Source organism: Oncorhynchus nerka, linkage group LG28 (assembly GCF_034236695.1).
Source record: "Oncorhynchus nerka isolate Pitt River linkage group LG28, Oner_Uvic_2.0, whole genome shotgun sequence".
Taxonomy (NCBI): Eukaryota; Metazoa; Chordata; class Actinopteri; order Salmoniformes; family Salmonidae; genus Oncorhynchus; species Oncorhynchus nerka.
In genome coordinates, this window is record NC_088423.1 from 39,428,035 (window position 1) to 39,454,707 (window position 26,673).

At 41.9% G+C, this 26,673-nt stretch overlaps 1 protein-coding gene across 1 annotated transcript in view; it reads right to left on the reverse strand.

The window, feature by feature from the left end:
* The window catches only part of LOC115113218 (SH3 and PX domain-containing protein 2A-like), a 97,193-nt gene that overhangs the window by 53,319 nt on the left and 17,201 nt on the right, over positions 1–26,673 (reverse strand). Inside the window, exons 3-6 of the mRNA XM_029640612.2 lie at positions 25,061–25,136; positions 24,254–24,330; positions 22,582–22,673; positions 13,898–13,929 (exon numbers count right to left, since the gene is read on the reverse strand). Of these exons, the coding sequence (XP_029496472.2) occupies positions 13,898–13,929; positions 22,582–22,673; positions 24,254–24,330; positions 25,061–25,136 (277 nt within the window). The remainder of the gene's footprint in view (positions 1–13,897; positions 13,930–22,581; positions 22,674–24,253; positions 24,331–25,060; positions 25,137–26,673) is intronic.

A 26,673-nucleotide genomic window follows, 5' to 3' on the forward strand; every position in this document is an offset into this window, starting at 1 on the left:
ATGATAGCGGGGTGAACAGGCAGTGGCTCGGGTGGTTGTTGTCCTTGATGATCTTTATGGCCTTCCTGTAACATCGGGTGGTGTAGGTGTCCTGGAGGGCAGGTAGTTTGCCCCCGGTGATGCGTTGTGCAGACCTCACTACCCTCTGGAGAGCCTTACGGTTGTGGGCGGAGCAGTTGCCGTACCAGGCGGTGATACAGCCCGCCAGGATGCTCTCGATTGTGCATCTGTAGAAGTTTGTGAGTGCTTTTGGTGACAAGGCAAATTTTCTTCAGCCTCCTGAGGTTGAAGAGGCGCTGCTGCGCCTTCTTCACGATGCCGTCTGTGTGAGTGGACCAATTCAGTTTGTCTGTGATGTGTATGCCGAGGAACTTAAAACTTGCTACCCTCTCCACTACTGTTCCATCGATGTGGATAGGGGGGTGTTCCCTCTGCTGTTTCCTGAAGTCCACAATCATCTCCTTAGTTTTGTTGACGTTGAGTGTGAGGTTATTTTCCTGACACCACACTCCGAGGGCCCTCACCTCCTCCCTGTAGGCCGTCTCGTCGTTGTTGGTAATCAAGCCTACCACTGTTGTGTCGTCCGCAAACTTGATGATTGAGTTGGAGGCGAGCGTGGCCACGCAGTCGTGGGTGAACAGGGAGTACAGGAGAGGGCTCAGAACGCACCCTTGTGGGGCCCCAGTGTTGAGGATCAGCGGGGTGGAGATGTTGTTGCATTACATTTTACATTTACATTTAAGTCATTTAGCAGACGCTCTTATCCAGAGCGACTTACAAATTGGTGCTTTCACCTTATGATGCCTACCCTCACCACCTGGGGGCGGCCCGTCAGGAAGTCCGCCAAACCCAGATTTTTACATCGCGTTTCCGCTGCTCCAGAGTCCAATAGCGGTGAGCTTAACCTCACTCCAGCCGACACTTGGTGAACTTAGGCTTGTGTGTGGCTGCTCGGGCCATGGAAACCCATATCATGAAGCTCCCGATGAACAGTTCTTGTGCTGAGGTTGCTTCCAGAGGCAGTTTGGAACTCTATAGTGAGTTTTGCAACCGAGGACAGATGATTTATATGCACTGCGCGCTTTAGCACTCGGCGGTCCCGTTCTGTGAGCTTGTGTGGCCTACCACTTCATGGCTGAGTCGTTGTTGCTCCTAGACGTTTCCACTTCACAATAACAGCACTTACAGTTGACCGGGGCAGCTGTAGCAGGGCAGATATTTTATGAAATGACTTGTTGGATCCTATGATGGTGCCATGTTGAAAGTCAAAAAATGTTGAAAGTGTTGAAAATGTTGAAAAATTTTAAAATGTTGAAAGTCTGGAAGGCCATTCTACTGCCAATGTTTGTCTATGAAGATTGCATGAATGTGAGCTCGATTTTATACACCCGTCAGCAACGGTGTGGCCAAATCCAATACTTTGAAGAGGTGTCCACATAATTTTGTATATATAGTGAATGTTCTGCTTGACATTAACTTTAAACAACTTGCAGGCTTGTTTTCGAGTTTCTGTGCGTTTTGTTGCCAACCTATTTTGCTACCTGACAACTTTACGGTTTTTACTTTTTAATTACCGTTTATATATATCTTTTTTTTTCTCAACTTTTTCACTTACGGACGCTATATCTGGACACGATTCGTCAGGACCTCCAACAGCTGAAGCTAAGTAGTAACATTAACATGATGCCTTCTAATTGCAGTCCCTGTACTCGCCTTACGGCGAGGATAGCTGTGCTACAAGCCCAGCTTCAGACGCAATCGTTAGACAAGGGTAATTTCAGTGTAGGAAAGGATGAAACAGCGTCTGTGCCACCAGTAAGTACAGATAGTAGTATAAATCCTTTCAACCGGTTTTCCCCATTAAGCAGCGAGTCGGAGTCAGAGGCCGAGTCTTCTCTTGTCTCTACTCCTCTCGTTACGGGGTCTGAGACGCCGAAGCTTCCCACCATTAGCTCTGACAAATTGAAAACTCTAGTCATTGGCGACTCCATTACCCGCAGTATTTGACTTAAAACGAATCATCCAGCGATCATACACTGTTTACCAGGGGGCAGGGCTACCGACGTTAAGGCTAATCTGAAGATGGTGCTGGCTATAGCTAAAACTGGCGAGTGTAGAGAGTATAGAGATATTGTTATCCACGTCGGCACCAACGATGTTAGGATGAAACAGTCAGAGATCACCAAGCGCAACATAGCTTCTGCGTGTAAATCAGCTAGAAAGATGTGTCGGCATCGAGTAATTATCTCTGGCCCCTCCCAGTTAGGGGGAGTGATGAGCTCTACAGGAGAGTCTCACAACTCAATCGCTGGTTGAAAACTGTTTTCTGCCCCTCCCAAAAGATAGAATTTGTAGATAATTGGCCCTCTTTCTGGGACTCACCCACAAACAGGACCAAGCCTGACCTGCTGAGGAGTGACGGACTCCATCCTAGCTGGAGGGGTGCTCTCATCTTATCTTCCAACATAGACAGGGCTCTAACTCCTCTAGCTCCACAATGAAATAGGGTGCAGAGTCTGCCACTAGCACAGTCAGTGTAGTCTGCTCAGCTATCACCATTGAGACCGTGTCTGTGCCTCGACCTAGGTTGGGCAAAACTAAACATGGCGGTGTTCGCCTTAGCAATCTCACTAGGATAAAGACCACCTCCATTCCTGTCATTATTGAAAGAGATCATGATACCTCACATCTCAAAATAGGGCTACTTAATGTTAGATCCCTTACTTCAAAGGCAATTATAGTCAATGAACTAATCACTGATCATAATCTTGATGTGATTGGCCTGACTGAAACATGGCTCAAGCCTGATGAATTTACTGTGTTAAATGAGGCCTCACCTCCTGGCTACACTAGTGACCATATCCCCCGTGCATCCCGCAAAGGCGGAGATGTTGCTAACATTTACGATAGCAAATTTCAATCCCCCAAAAAAATGACGTTTTCGTCTTTTGAGCTTCTAGTCATGAAATCTATGCAGCCTACTCAATCACTTTTTATAGCTACTGTTTACAGGCCTCCTGGGCCATATACAGCGTTCCTCACTGAGTTCCCTGAATTTCTAACGGACCTCGTAGTCATAGCAGATAATATTCTAATCTTTGGTGACTTTAATATTCACATGGAAAAGTCCACAGAACCACTCCAAAAGGCTTTCGGAGCCATTATCGACTCAGTGGGTTTTGTCCAACATGTCTCTGGACCCACTCACTGTCACAGTCATACGCTGGACCTAGTTTTGTCCCATGGAATAAATGTTGTGGATCTTAATGTTTTTCCTCATAATCCTGGACTATCGGACCACTATTTTATTACGTTTGCAATTGCAACAAATAATCTGCTCAGACCGCACATAAAAAGTCGTGCTATAAATTCACAGACAACACAAAGATTCCTTGATGTCCTTCCAGATTCCCTCTGTCTACCCAAGGACGCCAGAGGACAAAAATCAGTTAACCACCTAACTGAGGAACTCAATTTAACCTTGCGCAATACCCTAGATGCAGTTGCACCCCTAAAAACTAAAAACATTTCTCATAAGAAACTAGCTCCCTGGTACACAGAAAATACCCGAGCTCTGAAGCAAGCTTCCAGAAAATTGGAACGGAAATGGCGCCACACCAAACTGGAAGTCTTCCGACTAGCTTGGAAAGTACCGTGCAGTACCGAAGAGCCCTTACTGCTGCTCGATTATCCTATTTTTCTAACTTGATTGAGGAAAATAAGAACAACCCAAAATTCCTTTTTGATACTGTCGCAAAGCTAACTAAAAAGCAGCATTCCCCAAGAGAGGATGACTTTCACTTTAGCAGTGATAAATTCATGAACTTCTTTGAGGAAAAGATTATGATTATTAGAAAGCAAATTACGGACTCCTCTTTAAATCTGCGTATTCCTTCAAAGCTCAGTTGTCCTGAGTCTGCACAACTCTCCCAGGACCTAGGATCAAGAGAGACGCTCAAGTGTTTTAGTACTATACTCTTGACACAATGATGAAAATAATCATGGCCTCTAAACCTTCAAGCTGCATACTGGACCCTATTCCAACTAAACTACTGAAAGAGCTGCTTCCTGTGCTTGGCCCTCCTATGTTGAACATAATAAACGGCTCTCTATCCACCGGATGTGTACCAAACTCACTAAAAGTGGCAGTAATAAAGCCTCTTTTGAAAAGATAAACCTTGACCCAGAAAATATAAAAAACTATCGGCATATATCGAATCTTCCATTCCTCTCAAAAATTTTAGAAAAGGCTGTTGCACAGCAACTTACTGCCTTCCTGAAGACAAACAATGTATACGAAATGCTTCAGTCTGGTTTTAGACCCCATCATAGCACTGAGACGGCACTTGTGAAGGTGGTAAATGACATTTTAATGGCATCGGACCGAGGCTCTACATCTGTCCTCGTGCTCCTAGACCTTAGTGCTGCTTTTGATACCATCGATCACCACATTCTTTTGGAGAGATTGGAAACCCAAATTGGTCTACACGGACAAGTTCTGGCCTGGTTTAGATCTTATCTGTCGGAAAGATATCAGTTTGCCTCTGTGAATGGTTTGTCCTCTGACAAATCAACTGTAAATTTCGGTTTAAGGTTCCATTTTAGGACCACTATTGTTTTCACTATATATTTTACCTCTTGGGGATGTTATTCGAAAACATAATGTTAACTTTCACTGCTATGCGGATGACACACAGCTGTACATTTCAATGAAACATGGTGAAGCCCCAAAATTGCCCTTGCTAGAAGCATGTGTTTCAGACATAAGGAAGTGGATGGCTGCAAACTTTCTACTTTTAAACTCGGACAAAACAGAGATGCTTGTTCTAGGTCCCAAGAAACAAAGAGATCTTCTGTTGAATCTGACAATTAATCTTAATGGTTGTACAGTCGTCTCAAATAAAACTGTGAAGGACCTCGGCGTTACTCTGGACCCTGATCTCTCTTTTGACGAACATATCAAGACTGTTTCAAGGACAGCTTTTTTCCATCTACATAACATTGCAAAAATCAGAAACTTTCTGTCCAAAAATGATGCAGAAAAATTAATCCATGCTTTTGTCACTTCTAGGTTAGACTACTGCAATGCTCTACTTTCCGGCTACCCGGATAAAGCACCAAATAAACTTCAGTTGGTGCTAAATACGGCTGCTAGAATCCTGACTAGAACCAAAAAATTTGATCATATTACTCCAGTGCTACCCTCTCTACACTGGCTTCCTGTCAAAGCAAGGGCTGATTTCAAGGTTTTACTGCTAACCTACAAAGCATTACATGGGCTCGCTCCTACCTATCTCTCTGATTTGGTCCTGCCATACATACCTACACGTACGCTACGGTCACAAGACGCAGGCCTCCTAATTGTCCCTAGAATTTCTAAGCAAACAGCTGGAGGCAGGGCTTTCTCCTATAGAGCTCCATTTTTATGGAACGGTCTGCCTACCCATGTCAAAGACGCAAACTCGGTCTCAACCTTTAAGTCTTTACATGAAGACTCATCTCTTCAGTGGGTCATATGATTGAGTGTAGTGTGGCCCAGGAGTGGGAAGGTGAACGGAAAGGCTCTGGAGCAACGAACCGCCCTTGCTGTCTCTGCCTGGCCGGTTCCCATCTTTCCACTGGGATTCTCTGCCTCTAACCCTATTACAGGGGCTGAGTTACTGGCTTACTGGGGCTCTCTCATGCCGTCCCTGGTAGGGGTGCGTCAACTGAGTGGGTTGATTCACTGATGTGGTCATCCTGTCTGGGTTGGCGCCCCCCCTTGGGTTGTGCCATGGCGGAGATCTTTGTGGGCTATACTCAGCCTTGTCTCAGGATGGTAAGTTGGTGGTTGAAGTTATCCCTCTAGTGGTGTGGGGGCTGTGCTTTGGCAAAGTGGGTGGGGTTATATCCTTCCTGTTTGGCCCTGTCCGGGGGTGTCCTCGGATGGGGTCACAGTGTCTCCTGACCCCTCCTGTCTCAGCCTCCAGTATTTATGCTGCAGTAGTTTATGTGTCGGGGGGCTAGGGTCAGTTTGTTATATCTGGAGTACTTTTCCTGTCCTATTCGGTGTCCTGTGTGAATCTAAGTGTGCGTTCTCTAATTCTCTACTTCTCTCTTTCTTTCTCTCTCTCGGAGGACCTGAGCCCTAGGACCATGCCCCAGGACTACCTGACATGATGACACCTCGCTGTCCCCAGTCCACCTGACCGTGCTGCTGCTCCAGTTTCAACTGTTCTGCCTTATTATTATACGACCATGCTGGTCATTTATGAACATTTGAACATCTTGGCCATGTTCTGTTATAATCTCCACCCGGCACAGCCAGAAGAGGACTGGCCACCCCACATAGCCTGGTTCCTCTCTAGGTTTCTTCCTAGGTTTTGGCCTTTCTAGGGAGTTTTTCCTAGTCACCGTGCTTCTACACCTGCATTGCTTGCTGTTTGGGGTTTTAGGCTGGGTTTCTGTACAGCACTTTGAGATATCAGCTGATGTACAAAGGGCTATATAAATACATTTGATTTGATTTGATTGAAACACCAAAACATACTAAAAAGGTTCTCAGAAGGTATTTGCTAACTTAGATAGTTAAGAGAACATTCTAACAAAAAATTGGACACTCAAACATTAGGGGAACATTACATGTAACAGTGCAAAAATGTTCTCTCCCTAGAATTGTTAGCTGAGTTGACACTCAACAGCTGTTTAGCATTGAAACTCATCAGCCAGTCCCTTTTCCTTATTTAGTGTCTGTTGGTTTCCTATCATATTTTCTGGCACACACTGGTTATTATGAGACGAAGACTCCATTGTTTTTTTTGTGTGTTCCAGCTAGCTGCCTGCTGCGGGGTTAGGAGGGGTTGGTTCCATGTCGGAGGCCAATGTGACAAATTGTCACTGTCAGAAACTGGGAGGCTTGGCTTTACGCTGACCCCTGAGTAGAACTCCCGATGGAGTAATCTACTTCTGCAAAAAGTAACTGAAGCTGTCAGTGCACACACTGACTTTGTGGTTGAAGAGACTAGTCAGTTTATAATGCAGTTCTGCTACTGCTGTATGTATTTCAGAGTTAGTTAGCCAAATATCCATGCAATATCTTTATTTTTAAAAATTAAGAATGGTGCAAATGTATCTCTCGCATTGTCTAACCCTAGAAAATGCTATTATAAGATGGTAGTTACACTCAAGTAAGACTGAGTTAATTAAATATTTCAGGTGCTATTGCCTTTGAAACATGTGAATAAAAGCCCAGTATCTGGGAAGCAGGATCAGTCAAAGAGCTCAGTATTCAATGGCTGTTTATCAAGCAAGGGTAGTGTGACTGTTGAAACAGTCCACAGTTGTTTAAGTGGGAGAGAAGCACACATTAATCTACATTCAGACTAAAATCTCACGACTAGCTAGCCCTTTACCCCTGAGCGCCCCTTGACCCTCCACACACAGACCCGATCCCACACACACACACAATTCCACTCTCTATATGCCCCTGAGCCCCACAGCTTCAATAAAGCCAGCACGGCTGTGCACACACTCCTCCGGTCCATGCGAAACACTGAAATGGTTTCCATTTGCCACGTAAACCTTCTCTCCATCTGCTTTTCACATGCACAGTGCCTCCAAGCGCTCCGACACTCTTTCCCACTTTCTCTCTTTCTGTCTCGCTCCCTCACTCTCCTTCTCTCTCTCTCTCTCTCTGACTCCGACTCCCTTTCCCTTACTCACTCTCTCTGACTCCCGCTCTGCCTCTCATACTCTCTCTATCTCTCTCTGACTCCGACTCTCTTTCCCTTACTCACTCTCTCTGACTCCCGCTCTGCCTCTCATACTCTCTCTATCTCTCTCTGACTCCGACTCCCTTTCCCTTACTCACTCTCTCTGACTCCCGCTCTGCCTCTCATACTCTCTCTATCTCTCTCCACTCAGTCCTGTTATCCTAAGTAACACAGTAAAGCTGCTCACAGATAAACAGCTAACTTTATTAACTTGTGCTGAGTTGGACAAGTGTAAGTTTTATTTGAGTAAATAGTGTTTCAGCCTGAACTGTTCTTTATCATAGTTATTTCAAAACAGTGTGTTCACTTTCAAATAATTTTCCTGTTGGGACACAATAGAGCTAGCGAAAACATTCAGGTCTTACTTCTGAGTAACATTGTATTCTAACAATAGAACTACAATACCTGCTAGTTTCAAGTCTAGTTGTGCTGTGACCATGAGGTGTTGACCAAACCTCACGTGCTTAGTCAGCCACTGTACTGTATGCTGCTCTATATAGAGTTAGTGTAGAGGACAATAATAGACAGAGCTAGACAATGTAAACAGTTCAGATATACATGAACAACCTGTAAGGTATATCCTGTTTTGACACATATAGAGCCACAGATCTAAAGAATGAAGTGGACTCAAAATAGGGCTCTTGACTTACCTGTACCCTTGCACATTGACTCGGCACCGGTACTCCTTGTATATAGGCTCATTGTTGTTATTTTATTGTGTTACTATTTTTCTTTAGTTGAGCAAATTTTTCATACTTAAAAAAAAAACCTCTGCATTGTTGGTTAAGGGTTTGTAAGTGACCATTTCACGTCAAGGTCGACACCTGTTGTATTCGGCGCATGTGACAAATACATTTGCATTTTATTTGATTGTAGGGGAGGTCACAGTTGGAGAACAATTACTGAGGTACAAGCCAAAACCTTACTGAAACCACATGAAGGAGCAAATCATTGGGCAAGTAATATATTCGTAACTAAACAGTGGTTTTCAGGGACATCTATTCTTTATCTTAACATCATAATCAACGGAGTAAATTTTTTGGGTCCTAATCAGGTACCCAGTGGTTTACCTCTGAGAAAATTCACCAGTTCATAATTAAATAACAGAACTTGAAACTATCGAACCCTGGATAAACTGATATTGAAGAAAGACATTCAAGATAGCTGGCGGGTGGGTGAGGGGATGACAAGCCACTGAGAGAGAGAAAAACAGAGAGAGAAAGAGGGAGGGAGAGAGCGAGAGAATAATGACGATGCTATGAATGACTGATTGTCTACGTCAGAGTATAAGATGGCCTGTGATTTCTGCAGCATGTGCATGCCAGGTAAACATTGGTAGCCAGTCTGGCTAAACCATGCACTAACCGCCAGCAGTTTGAAGGCCTGGGACAACTTTTTCCTGTTGGGGCACAGTTTCAGTAAACTCTTAGGGGAGACCAACATCATGTAATTATGTGGACCATAAACTGCAGCTACAGCACAGATTCACCACAGACTCGCACACTCGCTCCGCTGTCCTGGTTTAATAAAGTAATACCAATATCTCAGCAGTTAACCCTGTGTCTTGGTGTGCCGGAGGCAGATTTCAAAAGGAGATATGGTCACTGAGCTGTCTATTAAGACTAAGATGGAGAAGCTTTGACTAGACTTGGTTGGCAAAATATTAGCATCTTGAGAGATGAGACTTTTCCTCCAAGGCTATCAATCTTAATCTAAAAGACGGAAAATGTTGTTTACAAGGGACAATAAAATGGGATCCATTCATTAATTCATCATTGTTCTTCTACTGTAACCATTTAAAATGTATCGGAACAGCAACGTTTACAACTGTGAAAAACCTATTATTCCAGCCTCCAATTCCTGGAAGAACTGCAATACGTAGCATGGTCTGAATGTAGGTGACGACAGAGACACACACCTGAAATAAGGCAAGCTTTCCATTTCATCATGTCAATGGAATTCACTGATACGTAAAGGCACAATACCATAGAGTATAGAATGAAATTGGGTTGGAGTCTCGTTTCATTTCGTGGCAACTTCAAGTGTGTTTTCCTATCAGAAAATTAGGTTACCAGGAATGAGAAATTCAGCTGTACTATTTTATGCATAATACTCTAGGTCTACTGTATGTGTAAAGTACATTTTCACAGAAAGTTTGTGTCAAATCCATGGCAGCTTCATGAATCACTGAATCATTTAACCTCCCATTTTGTCACCTGGTAAGAACAGTCTAGAATTCTGAAGACTCAAGTACACACACACACACACACACACACACACACACACACACACGGTCATACTACAGCTGCTAACAGACACACGGTCATGCTTCCCCAGCCCCTCTGAATCCTCTGTATAACCCCACCCACGCCCATATCCCCATGCACTGAGCCCACTCACTGCCTCAACAGCCAGCACCCTACCCAGGCACAGCCAATACACAGCATAGCTGTACAAACAGGTGCTCCATTCCACCCAATGCTGTTTGCTTAACCCTTTCATCACAATGAGTCATGTATGATTTGGCTGTGTGTCTTAAGCAGAGACTTGATATGTTATCGTGAGCTGAGTTGGTCTTGTTATACACTTATGACATTATACAGCTTTGTTCAGCTGTCGGTGGAAAGGCTATGGACTCCCAAGAAATGCTTTACTACTGTCTGCCTATTTGGTACAAAGACATACAGAATATGCCTAGACACATGCATGCCAACAGGGATACGAGACACAGACACACACACCTACCAGACTAATTTCAATAATGGACTTACATACATCATCACATAGGCTACAAGACCTGTTGCAGCTAACTCGATAACTAACCAAAGTAATACAATACTGTAATAACTTAATCGAAATAGAACATACTACCACTGAAAACAAATATTACAAACAGGACACCTTGCAATGTAACAGACCGGAGCAGAAAATATGCACCTCTATATTTAATGCTGTTCAATATAGAGAGAAATTAGCCCAGCTAGCACATTTGGTTCCTTGGAAATTGTGGGAACGTACATTTTTGGTGTCCCATTGGTTCTGGTAAACGAAGCCACAAGTTTCCTAATTTGGTCAGGGGGCCCTCAGATAGCAGATGACAACAAAATGTGTAGAATTCCAGGAAATTATCTTTAAAACTGCAACAACAAAAACTTTCTTCATGACAAAAGTTGTATAATAGCATTACAAAACTGCAACTTTTTCTCACCATGGCAAAACGTGTTAAAATGCAGTAAGTCATCTGAACCCCCCCCACAATTAAGTCAAGTGCCACGGGGCCCCAAAAGCGCTAGTCTGGCCCTGCCTGGGAGGTTTTATGTTCTGAAAATATAAATGCTAGGTTATTTGAAGGTCATTAAATAATGTACTGAGAACATGTTTCAGTAACACTTTTAATAACTCTGCTAATCTAGGTTAACTGTTTTTAACTCCAAGCACAGATAGGCATAAGTCATGTAAAACAGATTTCTTTTTAATTGTGGCACAGCATCAGTGACATTCAAACATATGACCTTCTGTTCTCAATCCATGGAAGTAGTCCACTGTGCCACAGAGTGGAGCTGGCATATCATGTTGTTTTTAAACTCATACAGGGGCTTGTGAAAGTATTCACCCCCCTTGGCATTTTTCCTATTTGTTGCCTTACAACCTGGAATTGAAATAGATTTTTGGGGGGGCTTGTATCATTTGATTTATACAACATGCCTACCACTTTGAAGATGCAAAATATGTTTTATTTTGAAACAAACAAAAAATAATACAAAAAAATGAACTTGATGGTGCATAACTATTCACCACCCCCAAAGTCAATAATTTGTAGAGCCAACTTTTGCAGAAATTACAGCTGCAAGTTTCTTAGGGTATGTCTCTATAAGCTTTGCACATCTAGCCACTGGGATTTTTGCGCCTTCTTCAAGGCAAAACTGCTCCAGCTCCACGTTGGATGGGTTCTGCTGGTGAACAGCAATCTTTAAGTCATACCAAGATTCTCAATTGCATTGAGGTCTGGGCTTTGACTAGGCCATTCCAAGACATGTAAATGTTTCCCCTTAAACCATTTGAGTGTTGTTTTAGCAGTATGCTTAGGATCATTGTCCTGCTGGAAGGTGAATCTCCGTCCCAGTCTGAAATCTCTTGAAGACTGAAACAGGGTTCCTCTCAATAATTTCCCTGTATTTAGCGCCATCCATCATTCCTTTAATCCTGACCAGTTTCCCAGTCCCTGCCAATGAGGTGTTGGGTTTGCGCCAGAAATATAATTTCCTTGATGGCCAAAAAGCTCAATTTTGTCTCATCTGACCAGAGTACCTTCTGCCATATGTTTGGGGAGTCTTCCACATGCCTTTTGGCAAACACAAAACGTGTGTGCTTATTTTTATATTTAAGCTATGGCTTTTCTGTACACTCTTCCGTAAAGCCCAACTCTGTGGAGTGTACGGTTTAAAGTGGTCCTCTGGACAGATAGTCCAATCTTCACTGTGGAGCTTTGCAGCTCCTTCAGGGTTATCTTTGGTCTCCTGGTTGCCTCTCTAATTAATGCCCTCCTTGCCTGGTCCGTGAGTTTTGGTGGGCGGCCCTCTCTTGGCAGGTTTGTTGTGGTGCCGTATTCTTTCCATTTTTTAATAATGGATTTAATGGTGCTCCTTGGGATGTTCAAAGTTTTGGATATTCTTTTATAACCCAACCCTGATCTGTACTTCTCCACAACTTTGTACCTGACCTGTTTAGAGAGCTCCTTGGTCTTCATGCTGCCACTTGCTTGGTGTTGCCCCTTGCTTAGTGGTGTTGCAGACTCTGGGGCCTTTCAGAACAGGTGTATACATACTGAGATCATGTGTCAGATCATGTGACACTTAGATTGCACACAAGTGGACTTTAATTAACAGATTATGTGACTTCTGAAGGTAATTGGTTGCACCAGATCTTGTTTAGGGGCTTCATAGGAAAGGGGGTGAATACATATTCACGCACCACTTTTCCGTTTTTTATTTTTAAGGATTTTTTTAAACAACTTATTTTTTCCATTTCACTTCACCAATTTAAACTATTTTGTGTATGTCCAAAGGAGATGAACACTTTTTCAAGGCTCTGTACAAAGCTTTTAATTTTAGAATATTCGAACAGACCCCCTTTCAAAGGAACAAGCACTCATTAAGATCAGGTGAGGCCAATTAGTGGATGTGGCCAACATACCAGAACACACTTAACAAGATGGAGCAGGGTTTCCCAAACTAATAATTTGAAAATGGTGTTAGAGAATCTCTGAAAAAATGTGCTTGGTTCATAGAACCGGGGTTCCTTCAATAACCTTCGGTAGCTGCTAAATTTGGTTACAATAAACAGTGGTTTCTGTTTTCTTACTACAAATGTGGCTCTATGCTTGGAACCATTTGAACTGCAAAATATTACGACTCCATCAATGACAGATAAGATTCTCAGGAACACGTACAATATGTTTTCCTCTAAAATGCCCACAAGCCACGCAGGACTCATTAGAACAGAGTGGACAAGAAATAGTTATTTTCTACACAGAAGATCATACAAAATTATTGCCTGATGATTTTCTGAATTTACCAATAAGTTTGATGCATTTCACTTCAAACCATACTTCCTTCAGATTGATATACTTTCAAAGTCCTTGTCAGAATGATTTGTAATAGACGTTCATAGCCCCAATTTAAAAAAAGAAAACATCCGCCGTTGATTCCATAATTGTTTTTACATGTTGGAGTCTTAATTTGTCTTTAATATCAAAATGAGATAGAGGATAGAGAGAGTTTTGTTGATCTGTTTTTAAATAACATTCTTAGAATGATCTTTGAACGTTACTAATGGTTTCTTGTGGTTTTATGGACATTTTTCATTGTGTTCTGAGAACATGACTTTAAATCCATGAGGAAACCTGCAGAAAATGCTATACTGAAGTACTGAAATTCCCACCTAAGAAACATACGGTTCTCAGAACGTTATGTGCTGGCTGTCCTGAACCATTCACAAGAACTTTGTGGGAAGGTTGCATGCAAAATAGCCATAGCACAAACATGCTCTCACCAAGCTCTAAGAAACATATGGTTCTCAGAACAGTATGTGCTAGATGGGATGGTTCTCAGAACATTATGTGCTAGCTGGGAGGTGATTTGTCTTACCTGATTTGTGTTTGGTGGATCCCCCATAGTCCCTGAAAAAGAAGCAACAACAGAGAGTCATGGTAAGTGTGTGACAGGGAGCCAGGGCAAAGCAGGAGCATGTTGTCCCACACAGGACTCTGTACCCTACCAGCTACCAGCCTAACCCTGATTAAGAATGCACACACACAGACAGGCACCCCACATAGAGCAAGCCAGAGAGAGAGAGGGAGAATGAGGGAAATAGATAGAGGGAGATTGTTGTGTGTACAGTATGTGTAAGAAAGAGTGAGAGAAAGTGAGTGGTTTTTGATTTGAGTATGTTTATTGGTGAATGTTGGGTATGTGTTTGTGTGTGCGATGTGCGTGTGTCAGTGAGAGAGAACACTGCAATGCAATGGACACGCCTGATCTTAATGAGTGCTCGTTTCCTTTGAAATAGGGTGTTTGAATAGACTAAAATGGACAGTTAAAAAAAACATGGTATGCTAGCTCCATTCTGGTAGCGCAGTGGACTAATTTCATAGATAAAGAACAGAAAATAATAGGCTCAAATTTAACTGACGCTGTGCCACAAGAGAAAATAAATGTGTTTGCATGATTAATGCCTAAGCAAATGAATTTCCTTGTGTCATATCTGTGCTTGGATTTCAAAACAGTTCAACTAAGCTATGAGTTATTGAAACATTTTCTCAAATAACCTATGTCTGTTCTCAAATAACCTATGATGTCTGATCTCAGAATGTTAATTTAGCCTCCCATGAAAGATTTCAGGGTCCATAGTAAGACATTCTCAGAACCTGCCTGCAATCTAAAAATGTACGTTCCCAGAACAGGCAAAATGTTCACTACCGTTCTCTAACGTTTTTAAAAAACGTCAGTTTTACCAGTCAGGAAACTTATGGCCTCGTTCTCAGAACCAATGGGAAACCAAAAACATACATTCCCACAACCAAATGTACCTGCTGGGGTACCTCGCAATATTTTGTATTTATCATTTAACTAGGCAAGTCAATTAATAATAAATTCTTATTTACAATGACAGCATACCCCGTCCAAACCCTAACAACGCTGGACCAATTGTGCACCTCCCTGAGACTCCCAAACACGGCTGGTTGTGATACAGCCTGGAATCGAACCAGGGTCTGTAGTGACACCTCTAGCATTAGACCGCTGCACCACTCAGGAGTCCTGAATATTCAGAGTAATTTTCTGAAACACACAACTAGGCAGAGTCATATTTCATATGGTGCCTTAAGAGACATGTAAATAGTTACCTTGGCACTCATTAAATCTTATGTAATTTTTTAAATAACAACACACTCAGTTGAAAAGACACTTCCATTTAAAGTTGCACTATGCAGAAATTGCTCGGCCATTTCCTGGTTGCTAAAACTCGAATAGTTTGCCTAATTTCAGTCTGTTACAAAATAAGCTATTATAGTGTAGATAATCATTGTAACATCTAAACCTCTGTGAAATATAGTGTATTTTCCATAACCCAAAAATGTGTTGTTTCAGCTGTTTTGAAGCTGGTGTACAAAACCGAAAGTAAAAGACACAAAAACAAAACTTAAGAACGGGAATCATAGAAATAGCACACATAGAACAACAGAGCTACCTAAATCTATAACTCACATTTCTATGTGAATTTGGTCAGGTTGCCCAAAAAGATACAAATTGCCACTAACTGTTACATGGAATCTACATACATGCATGCATATTCTAAACATTAGATCAGATGAGATGCCTGTACACTACTGAATAACAACTATAACACTCCTACTGTAAACATTTTATAACTTTAGATTATCAAGGGTGAGAGATTAAATAATCGTATATCCAGCTCGTTTTGATTCCCAGCCGATGGGAATGTATGTTTGTGTTGCAAAAAAACAACAACCCACAAACATTCTAAGCAAGACGACTTGTACTGTATCACAAATGAACAATAGCTTTTTGGAACCACTTTATTAAAGTTTATCCTGACTTAGTGACCTAAAGAGGACACATTTTACTGATATGGAACAAGCCAAGTACTAATAAGTAGCTAATTTATAGTTGATTCATAATTTGTATGTTGAGGTAGTTGATGTAGTTAAGGTTACAGTATGCAGCTACAGTATAAGTTCCAGTTGTACACCTATCTTAAACGCAACCCCTCTCCCTAACATACTGTACACATCAAGAATCACTACACCACTTCAGCCAATTCTTTCCTGAGGGCCACTCAGGAGAATAGAGCTGTTCTGTTGGACGGTTGGGCTGCTGGCCTCTGGAGCTAGCTGTTTATGGTTCTGGGCCGTAGTGGCATATGAAACGCATTACCATGGAGGTCTGAGGGTGGGGTAGAGGGGCTGGGGAGCTTTGGGGGTAGAAAGTTGGGGTGGGGGGACCGGGGGATGCTGGATCGGCCAGGCTTGCGAGTAACCCGTACCTCAGAGCTGGAATAATACACTTCCCAGGAGAGGAATGTGCGCACACTCTCTGGCTCAACACACTCCTACCAACAGTAAAATCGAATAGATGTGGGGAAGTTGAGGGGAGAAATATGTCCAAACACTATTAACATGTTAAGACAGTGTGCTAGTGCTTTCTGCAGTGAAGTGAACCTTTTGCTGACTGGAAAGGGCATAGACATACAGTACACACACACACACACACACACATATACAAGCTCGAAACAATAGTCTCTCACCACGCTCTCCCTCATGCACACCCTCACACACACAAACATTCAATGTATGGGTGGGGGTTTTAAACGTATAATTAAATCTGAATCTGTATGGGCCCATCCTGAGCTGAGAATAACCAGCTGTTTGTATCTGACTGCAGCTCAGTCTTTGTTGGTGGGCCCATTAGACATGGAATGTGTGAGATATTAGTCTTTTGCACACAGTTTTCAGCCAGTTGGGTTTCAGCCAAGAGACTGAGTCCACTCGAGGTATATGGTAAACAAATACTGCTGTCCGTAACCATAGTCTGCCCCCTGCATGAGTAACCCCTGGTTCGAGGTCAAAAGTAATTGGACAGGAAGTCATTATAATCAATGGAGAGTTGACCTACCCACAGAATCATGCAGTGTGTGCGGTTGAGGGAGGAGGGGGATGATAAGTGAAGACAAGCATGCATTACAGAGTCAATGAGGTATAGAGTCAATGACACCTTCATTTCCAATTAAGCAAAAGCCCCTAGACAAGGGGTCCCCAGTTACATTCAGCTGTGGGCCTATTTTTCCTTGCGCGAATGGTCGGAAGGTAGTTATAAATCATTTGTACTCCTCAAATTGACCGCAAGAATCGCAAAAATATATAGTATTTGACATAAACGGAATCATTTCAAACTTTGATTACATTGGGGTACGATCAGAAAAGCATATTTAATTATCCATGGGAATATTTGGGAACAGATTTCCTACATTGAAATCAATTTGAGCTGATTTCCTGGTGATTTTACAATATTTTATGTCCAATAATTAATTTTATTTATTTATATTTGCTCAGAAATCTTGTGGGGGTCAAATAAATCACCCGCGGGTCACCTATTGGGGAACCCTGCCCTAGACAATGGAGTTACTGAATCCATGTCAGTGAAGGTAAATACACTGAACAAAAATAAACACTCAACATGAAATAATTTCAACTATTTTACTGAAATCAGTCAATTGGAATAAATTCATTAGGCCCTAGTCTATCAATTTCCCATGACTGGACAGGGGCGCAGCCATGGTGGGCCTGGGAGGGCATAGAACCACCCACTTGGGAGACAGGCCTACTCACTGGGGAGCCAGGCCCAGCCAATCAGAATGAGTTTGTCCCCACAAAAGGGCTTTATTACAGACAGAAATACTCCTCAGTTTCATCAGATGTCCGGGTGGCTGGTCTCAGATGATCCCGCAGGTGAAGAAGCCAGATGTGAAGGTCCTGTGCTGGCGTGGTTACACGTGGTCTGCGATTGTCAGGCTGGTTGGATGTACTGCCAAATTCACTAAAACAACGTTTGAGGCGGCTTATGGTAGAGAAATGGTGGATATTCCTATAGTCAGCATGCCAGTGGCACACTCCCTCAACTTGAGACATCTGTGGCATTGTGTTGTGTGACAAAACCGCACATTTTAGTGGCCTTTTATTGTCCCCAGCACAAGGTGCACCTGTGTAATGATCATGCTGTTTACTCGGCTTCTTGATATGCCACACCTGTCAGGTGGATGGATTATCTTGGCAAAGGATGTAAACAAATTTGTGCGCAAAATATGAGAGAAATAAGCTTTTTGTGTGTATGGAAGATCTTTTATTTCAGCTCATGAAACATGGGACGAACACTTTACATGTTGCTTTTATACTTTTCTTCAGTTCTTCACTATGGTTAGATGAGTTTGTTAGCTCAATGTCAGAAGTCAGCATATCTGCTTTTTGGCCTACATTTACTCAAACATCTAACTTATTGTATGTTCTGTGCGTCACTCGATGTATTGTGTTACTGTAAAACCCTTGTTCAGAAACATATTAGGTGGCTCCCTCTTGTGGTAGTAAAGCTCCTGTATTTCTGGTTTCTGTATACTGCTTGAGTGGTGCATTAAGGTTACTAAACCAAAAGAGGGCAGTGGAGGGAAGGCAATTGCAACAGTCCAGATGCTTTCAGTCTTAGAAATTAGCATATGACTACAACAAATACAGTGGGCACCCTTTGGATTTGTTCACATTTTGTTGCGTTACAAAGTATGATTAAAATAGATTCTATGTCTCTGGATGGCAGAAAGGAATGATGTTGCTGTTTGACTAACATAGCAGTAACTTAATTCTGTCTTTTTTTTAAATTCTTATATATTTTTTATTTCACCTTTATTTAACCAGGTAGGCCAGTTGAGAACAAGTTCTCATTTACAACTGTGACCTGGCCAAGATAAAGCAAAGCAGTGCGACACAAACAACAACACAGAGTTACACATGGAATAAACAAACGTATAGTCAATAAAACAATAGGAAAAAAATCTATATACAGCGTGTGCAAATGAGGTAAGATTAGGGAGGTAAGGCAATAAATAGGCCGTAGTGGCGAAGTAATTACAATTTAGCAATTAAACGCTGGAGTGATAGATGTGCAGAAAATGAATGTGCAAGTAGAGATACTGGGGTGCAAAGGAGCATTTAAAAACATTTAAAAAATTAAAAAATATGGGGATGAGGTAGTTGGAAGGGTTATTTAAAGATGGGCTATGTACAGGTGCAGTGATCTGTGAGCTGCTCTGACAGCTGATGCTTAAAGTTAGTGAGGGAGATGTGAATCTCCAGCTTCAGTGATTTTTGCAATTCGTTCCAGTCATTGGCAGCAGAGAACTGGAAGAAAAGGTCATTGGCAGCCAAAGGAGGAATAGGCTTTGGGGGTGACCAGTGAAATATACCTGCTAGAGCGTGTGCTATGGGTGGGTGACCAGTGAGCTGAGATAAGGCGGGGCTTTACCTAGCAAAGACTTATAGATGAACTGGAGCCAGTGGGTTTGGCGACGAATATGAAGAGAGGTCCAGCCAACGAGAGCATACAGGTCACAGTGGTGGGTAGTATATGGGGCTTTGGTGACAAAAAGGATGGCACTGTGATAGACTGCATTCAATCTGCTGAGTAGAGAGTTGAAGGTTATTTTATAAATTACATTGCCGAAGTCAAGGATCGGTAGAATAGTCAGTTTTATGAGTGTATGTTTGGCAGCTTGAGTAAAGGATGCTTTGTTTTGCGAAATAGGAAGCCGATTCTAGATTTAATTTTGGATTAGAGATGCTTAATGTGAGTCTGGAAGGAGAGTTTACAGTCTCACCAGACACCTAGGTATTTGTAGTTGTCCACATATTCTAAGTCAGAACCGTCCAGAGTAGTGATGCTGGACGGGCGGGCAGGTGCAGGCAGCGATCGGTTGAAGAGCATGCATTTAGTTTTACTTGTATTTAAGAGCAGCTGGAGGCCACAAAAGCAGAGTTGTATGGCATTGAAGCTCATCTGGAGGTTTGGAGAACAGTGATGAGAGGGTTTTCCAATTTTTCCTATATTTTTTCTATTTTTTCCTGTGAAATGTCCTGAGCACCGTCCTTTGAATTGGAAAGTCTTGCCTGTTCTCCCCGTGGCCCTGAGTTGGTCAGCACAGAGGTGCCTTGTCCTGTATAGTTTCAGTTTGCAGCTCTAGAGTCTCCCTTCTTTTCCTCAGTTCCATCTTTTGTTGGTTTAATTCTTCCTCCTTATCCTCTAAATGGTGTTTGAACTTGAGAGCAGCAGCCATTATTATTAACGCTGCTCTTTCAGCCTCTGGTCGGATGCAGGCTGAGGATGTGGAGGATACACCTGAGCGTGAACTCCTGTTAGACCTGCGGCTGGAGGATTGGGACACACTGTCAGTAGGTTTAAGATCATCTTTCTCATCAGTGCATTCATCAGGTTTCTCTGGTGCTGGGGCTGCACCTGAGATCCATTGGGACACAGTAACAAGAAATGTCTTAATATGCTTCCATTTGGGTTCATACCAATTCAACATATCATTTTTTTTTTCATCCTCAGGTATCATGTGATGATATGAATCAATAAATTATTTGAATCCATTCAACATTTCTTTTTTACAACTTGAATATTCTTATTGTCAGTCATCAGATCAGTAACCATATGTCCATTTTGTGAGTCAGCTTTCCCAGTTTACCCCTTCTGGATTTGCGCATTTGGGAAACTTTTTCCTTCCAAGTCCTTTTCTGATAACCATGTGCACTGGTATAATTCTCTTCCACCGTCTTCCCTCAATAGGCTATCAGAATAATACCTATATTTCAATATGCAACCATGAACATGGATCAATAAGCGTTCTGGTGCGCTGCTCTCCTTTTAACAGTGCCACTATATAATTCATATAATTCATATTCACAATTCAAAGAATTAGGCAGCGGAGATTGGAAATCGGATTCTATGCATTCAATCCATTGTCCAAATAAGTCACTCCAATAGAAAACTTTCCATTACTTTGTATGCATGATGAATGTAGCCATACACTTAAATGTAACCATTAATCCATCAAAAAGCGTGTGCACTTGTTAGACTACTTTTACATACCAAAGTGTGTCTTTTCTACGCTGTAGTCTTGAGGCCGCGTGAGTCCTTTGTTCCTTGGTTATGCATCTTTCCAAACAATCCAGTTTTTCAATTCCAATTAAGTCTTTTGACCATGTTAACCATGCTGTTTGTTTCTTCAGTTTAATGATCAAAATTCATTTTTGTATACAGAAGAACGACAAATAAAGGTACTACTATTTTTCTAATTGAATCAAACACTGGACATTGGATTTCTATGCTTCAAGACGAACATTTCACCACTCTCCATTGTGGCTAAAGGATTCAAATGGAAATTGTATTGGGACAATTATATTGGACAATTCAGCAACTACATTTAGTCAAGAATCCTGGTACCTCTCGCAAATCAGACATGTTAATATTTCTTTAAGCATGGTCAAGTTAATAATCATGCTGTGGATGTTATCGTAAAACACCCAGACACAACAAAGATACAGTCGTCCTTCTGAACTGAGCTGCAGGACAGGAAGGAAGGTGATTTTAAAACAGCTACAGAATTGAATGGCTGTAAAGGGATAACACTGAGGATGGATCAACATTGAAGTGACTCCACAATAATGACCTACCTAAATGACATGATGAAAAGAAGAATACAAATATACAGAATCAAACATTCCAAAACATGAATCCTGTATGCAACAAGGCACTAACGTAATACTGCTTAAAAGCACACCAAAGGAATATACTTTTGGGGAAAATCCAACGCAACACATCAATGTTTAACTGCCCACTGGGCACACACTGGTTGAATCAATGAAATGATGTTGAACCAATGTGGAATAGACGTTGAATTGACATCCGTGCCCAGTGGTTGTCTGCTTATTTTCAAGCATGGTGGTGGCTGCATCATGGTATGCTTGACATAGGCAAAGAGTAGGATGTTTTAATGATAAAAAAGGAATGGGATGGAGCTAAGCACAGGCAAAATCCTGGACAAAAACCTCCTTCAGTATGCTTTACACTTGACACTGGGAGAGGAATTCACTTTTCAGCAGGACAATAACCTACAACACATGGCCAAATCTTCAGAGAAAGAAATGACTAAATGCAGATGTAAGTTTCCACTTATCAAATGTCCATTGACATCAAATACCAAACCCTATTGGTGTAAATCTGAGGATGATAAATGAATTATAGTAATGCCATGTCTGACCTGAACTTAACCACCATAATACCATTGAACAATAAGCACTGCGCTGGGATCAGATGTCACCTCCCATGTATCATCATTAATAAAAGCCCAGAGCCTGGTTGACCATCCATCATCTATGTGACATGAGGTCACTTGGAGATCAATACATGTCAGTGTGTGTGAGAGACGTCTACACCAGCTGCCAGTGCTCTGACACATGCACACACACACGAGCAAATAAAACATATGCTTTGTATTATCATATTAACCTAAATTAAACATGTTTATTGTTGTACTTGGGGGCAGTGTTTGATACCTTAAAGTACAACTGAAAAGTACAACATGAAGAACCTGGTAAAAAGCAAGAAATTGAGAAATAGATGTCCTTTAAAACCTGACAATATGTGAGATAGCCATGTGTTATTATTCAGTGACTACTGTAGGGAGAGATCGCCAGGTAAATGAAACTCACTCTTTAGGAGGGTTGATGTCCTCAGCCTTGGTTTCAAAGAAACTCAGCACCTCCTCACTCTGGGAGATCTGGTTAGGGAGCCTCATCACAGCCTAGAAGGAGAGAGGGGATGAGTGCGAGAAGGAGAGTGATGGAAAATATTATCATTGTGAAATAGTATAATGATTATTCACAATGACAAGATAACTATCAGCTAATGTGGTCACATGTACCCTGAATTTCATCAACTGACTGACTCCATATGTGGAAGCCACTATATCACAAAAGGACTGTGTGTGTGTGTGAGATCACCAGATCATCAACTAGGATCATCAACCAAGGGACAATTATTTCTTGAGAGGATGGTCAGGGGACCGAAACATAATTACAAATTATTTGTAGACTGCAAATTCACCGCAAGAAGCCCAAACAGATATAATATTTGACTAAAATATAATAATTTCATACCTTGCTTACATTTGAATATGATCACATGCGTGTATATCTATTATGCATGGGAATACTTTGGGAATACTTTTTCTGGTGGTTTAGTCTTTTATGTCCAACAAATACATTTCTTAAAAAACATACATATTTAGTTATTTATTTTGCTAAGAAAACCTGGAGGAAAATAGAAATCACCCACGGGCCAAATTCGGCCCGCGAACCACCAGTTGGGGAACTCTGGTTTACAGTAAGGCCCTGTTACTCAGCGGCTCAGAGGATGAAGGGTAGGTATGGAAGACGAGAAGGGGAAGGAAGAGGGATCAGAGCCCGGAGCAGGGATAAGACAGAGGAAAACAGATGGAGGACGATAGCTACCAGAACCCTCTCTGACAGGACTACAACTGTGTCTGCTTTGAAAAGTACATCCGAAATAAACTATTTGCATACACAATGAATATGATGCATATGATACTGAACAAGGGACATACAGTCTTTATATTTGGTGTAAATCTGATAATTACATGTTAGAACTTTACTCTTTCAGACTCAGCATTTTCTGTCACAAGGCTCTGCATTCACAGCTTACATGGCAGGTTTCGGTTTTTCCACAATAAAAAAAAAGCGTGATTACTGCCACACTTGGCAAGCCACCAAGTGTCCCAGATCCCAGAAAGCCTGAAACAAATGAGGTCAGGTGACCAGCTGTGTTCATTTCTCCATCTCACATGCTGAATCATTCCGTTCTACGCATCCTGTGTTTGAACTGTGTGCACCTATAGATGATCTCTTACATCTATTTCTACGTCTATTTCTTTCTCTTTCTATATAAACCCACTGTATAAGGAAATTACATACTGTAAGAGCAGATAGAGCTAGACTTTCCAGTGAATGCTGCTGGTGGATAAAACATGCTCCAAAGACATTCAAACTAAACAATTTATTAAAGAAATGACTGGACCGTGTGAGATGTGGCTACTTAGTAGGCTATAAGTAATAAAAAGACTTCTTGCCATTCATTGAAGGGTGACTGCACTTCCTGATTTGGCCTCAGTTCAAGATTTGGTTCATTGAGAAATGCTAGCGGCCATGACTGAATTCAAACGTGGGTTGGTTTCAGGGTGTGGTTTGACATGGGTGTCTCGTGTGTGTGTTCACAGGTGGGAAGAGTTAAAGAGCAGTTGGCCTTTAAAGCAGCAAGCAGTACATCATTTACAGCAAAGAGAAAAACAAGATACTTGGTTCTTACTCTGCAGTAGTCATTAAGATGCTTCAACCTTTTCACAGCCACGTCTCTGACTTGACTTCGCCGAAATAAGAGTTTACCTGTAAAAGAGATATAGAACTTTGAGTTGTCATTGAATGTGCTGTTTCTAAAAGTACCACCAGGTGGCATAACACTAGCCCAGACCCAGGCATTCGGCAGTGGACTTTTTAAGAAACGGTCTGACATATTATGTAGTAGGCCTATTCTAAATAGTATGTGCTACTCGAGACAAGATTTCATGAAAAAGACAAATGTAAAATATGTGTGAGTGTGTCTGTCTTTCTGTCTCTCTGTCTGTCATGATAACAGTAAGACGACTGTTTATTTTAGAGTGAGGAAGTGCATAGAGCCCACTCCCTGGGTAGGTTTTACAGGGTGGTGTAAACAATACTATCCAGACGTTTGAGTGCTGTGCAGCTCTCTGACAATGGCACTCTTCACTACTCTGGGGCATGCTGAGGTTATCAAATTAGCCTCCTACTGACATGCTACAAGCACACCACAGCCTTATTCAGCCAGCTGGAACAGTGGAAAAACTAGAAATGTGCTATGTTAGAACAGACCAAATGATAGAGAAGCAGGTCCTTTCTGTGTGTTCTTGCATTTCATTGCATTTTGTTTCAATGTGGTGTCAAACCACCACCTCTAAAATGCTGCTGTTCAACATCTAGTTTTGATTTACATTTGTTTCAGTTTTCTACTAACGTGGATTGAATGTGAAATCAACAACAAAAACACCACATCATTGGATTTAGGTTAAAAGTTTAAAGAATTTGTCAGCATGCTCACCTGGTAAGAAGGGAATTATTCTCTTTTTGGGGTCCTTCTGCCCTCCCTCCACTGGGAACTTGTCCAGGATCTGCATCTGAAAATAAAAAGAACGCAATGGATATCTTAACTTGTGTCTTCTAAAACTAAAGGATGGACACTTGTGGCAAACATCAAGATAACAGTTTGAATGAATACAGTCCTACGTGCTATGTTTTTTTTTTTGTATGGTCAATGTTATTTCAAACTTAAATTGATTACTGGTGGTAATAAAGTATATTTGATACTTATGTGACAGACAAAGCCAAGGGAGCTCAAAGTGGAGGAATGTAGATGAGATCATTGGAAAGAGAAGCACTTGGTGGTCCTGACCTCTTACAGACAACCTCCCAATTAAATTACTACAAATGTGGGCTGTATATACAGACTCTGAAGAGCTACTACGTACCAGTCACCAGACACAGGTCCACTTTGATCTCTTATGTCACTCACAACAGTCATCTGAATCTGTGTCTATTAGTGTAGGTAGCCTAATCGCATGAAAAGTTCTAGACATGTTAAACCTAGTCTCAGAGACAGTCCTCGAACCATGATCATTGAGTCGTTTCACTGAGTAAAACGGAGTAAGCCAATATTATAATTGAATTAGCAACAGGTGTGCATTTAGGAGAGGCCACCCAATGGTTCACACGGGTTGAATCAACATTGTTTCCGCGTCATTTCAATGAAATTGAATAGACGTTGAATTGACTGTGCCCAGTGGGCATTCTGTATCGAGTGATATTTTATGACAAGAACACAAAAACAATCATTCTGCTGTACATGCGTGGATGCCTGCAAGTTTGCTTACGTGTATTTGGGTGTGTGTGTGTGTACGTACAGTACGAGTCAAAAGTTTGCACATACCTACTCATTCAAGGGTTTTTCTTAATTTTACTATTTTCTACACAGTAGAATAGTCTGCTGAAGAGGATAAATTCATTAGTTACCAGAACCTCAGAAATTGCAGCCCAAATAAATGCTTCACAGAGTGAACAGACACATCTCAACATCAACTGTTCAGAGGAGACTGCGTGAATCAGGCCTTCATGGTTGGATTGCTGCAAAGAATCCACTACTAAAGGACACCAATAAGAAGAAGAGACTTGGCTTGGGCCAAGAAACACGAGCAATGGACATTAGAACAGTAGAAACCTGTCCAAATTTGAGATTTTTGGTTCCAATCGCCGTGTCTTTCTGAGACGCAGAGTAGGTGAACGGATGATCTCTGCATGTGTGGTTCCCACCGTGAAGCATGGAGGAGGAGGTGTGATGGTGCTTTGCTGGTGACACTGTCTGTGATCTATTTAGAATTCAAGGCACAATTAACCAGCATGGCTACAACAGAATTCTGCAGCGATACGCCATCCCATCTGGTCTGCGCTTAGTGGGACTATCATTTCTTTTTCAACAGAACAATGACCCAACAAACCTCCAGGTTGTGTAAGGGCTATTTTACCAAGAAGGAGACTGATGGAGTGCTCCGTCAAATGACCTGGCCTCCACAATCACCCAACCTCAACCCAATTGAGATGGTTTGGGATGAGTTGGACCACAGAGTGGAGGAAAAGCAGCCAACAAATGCTAAGCATATG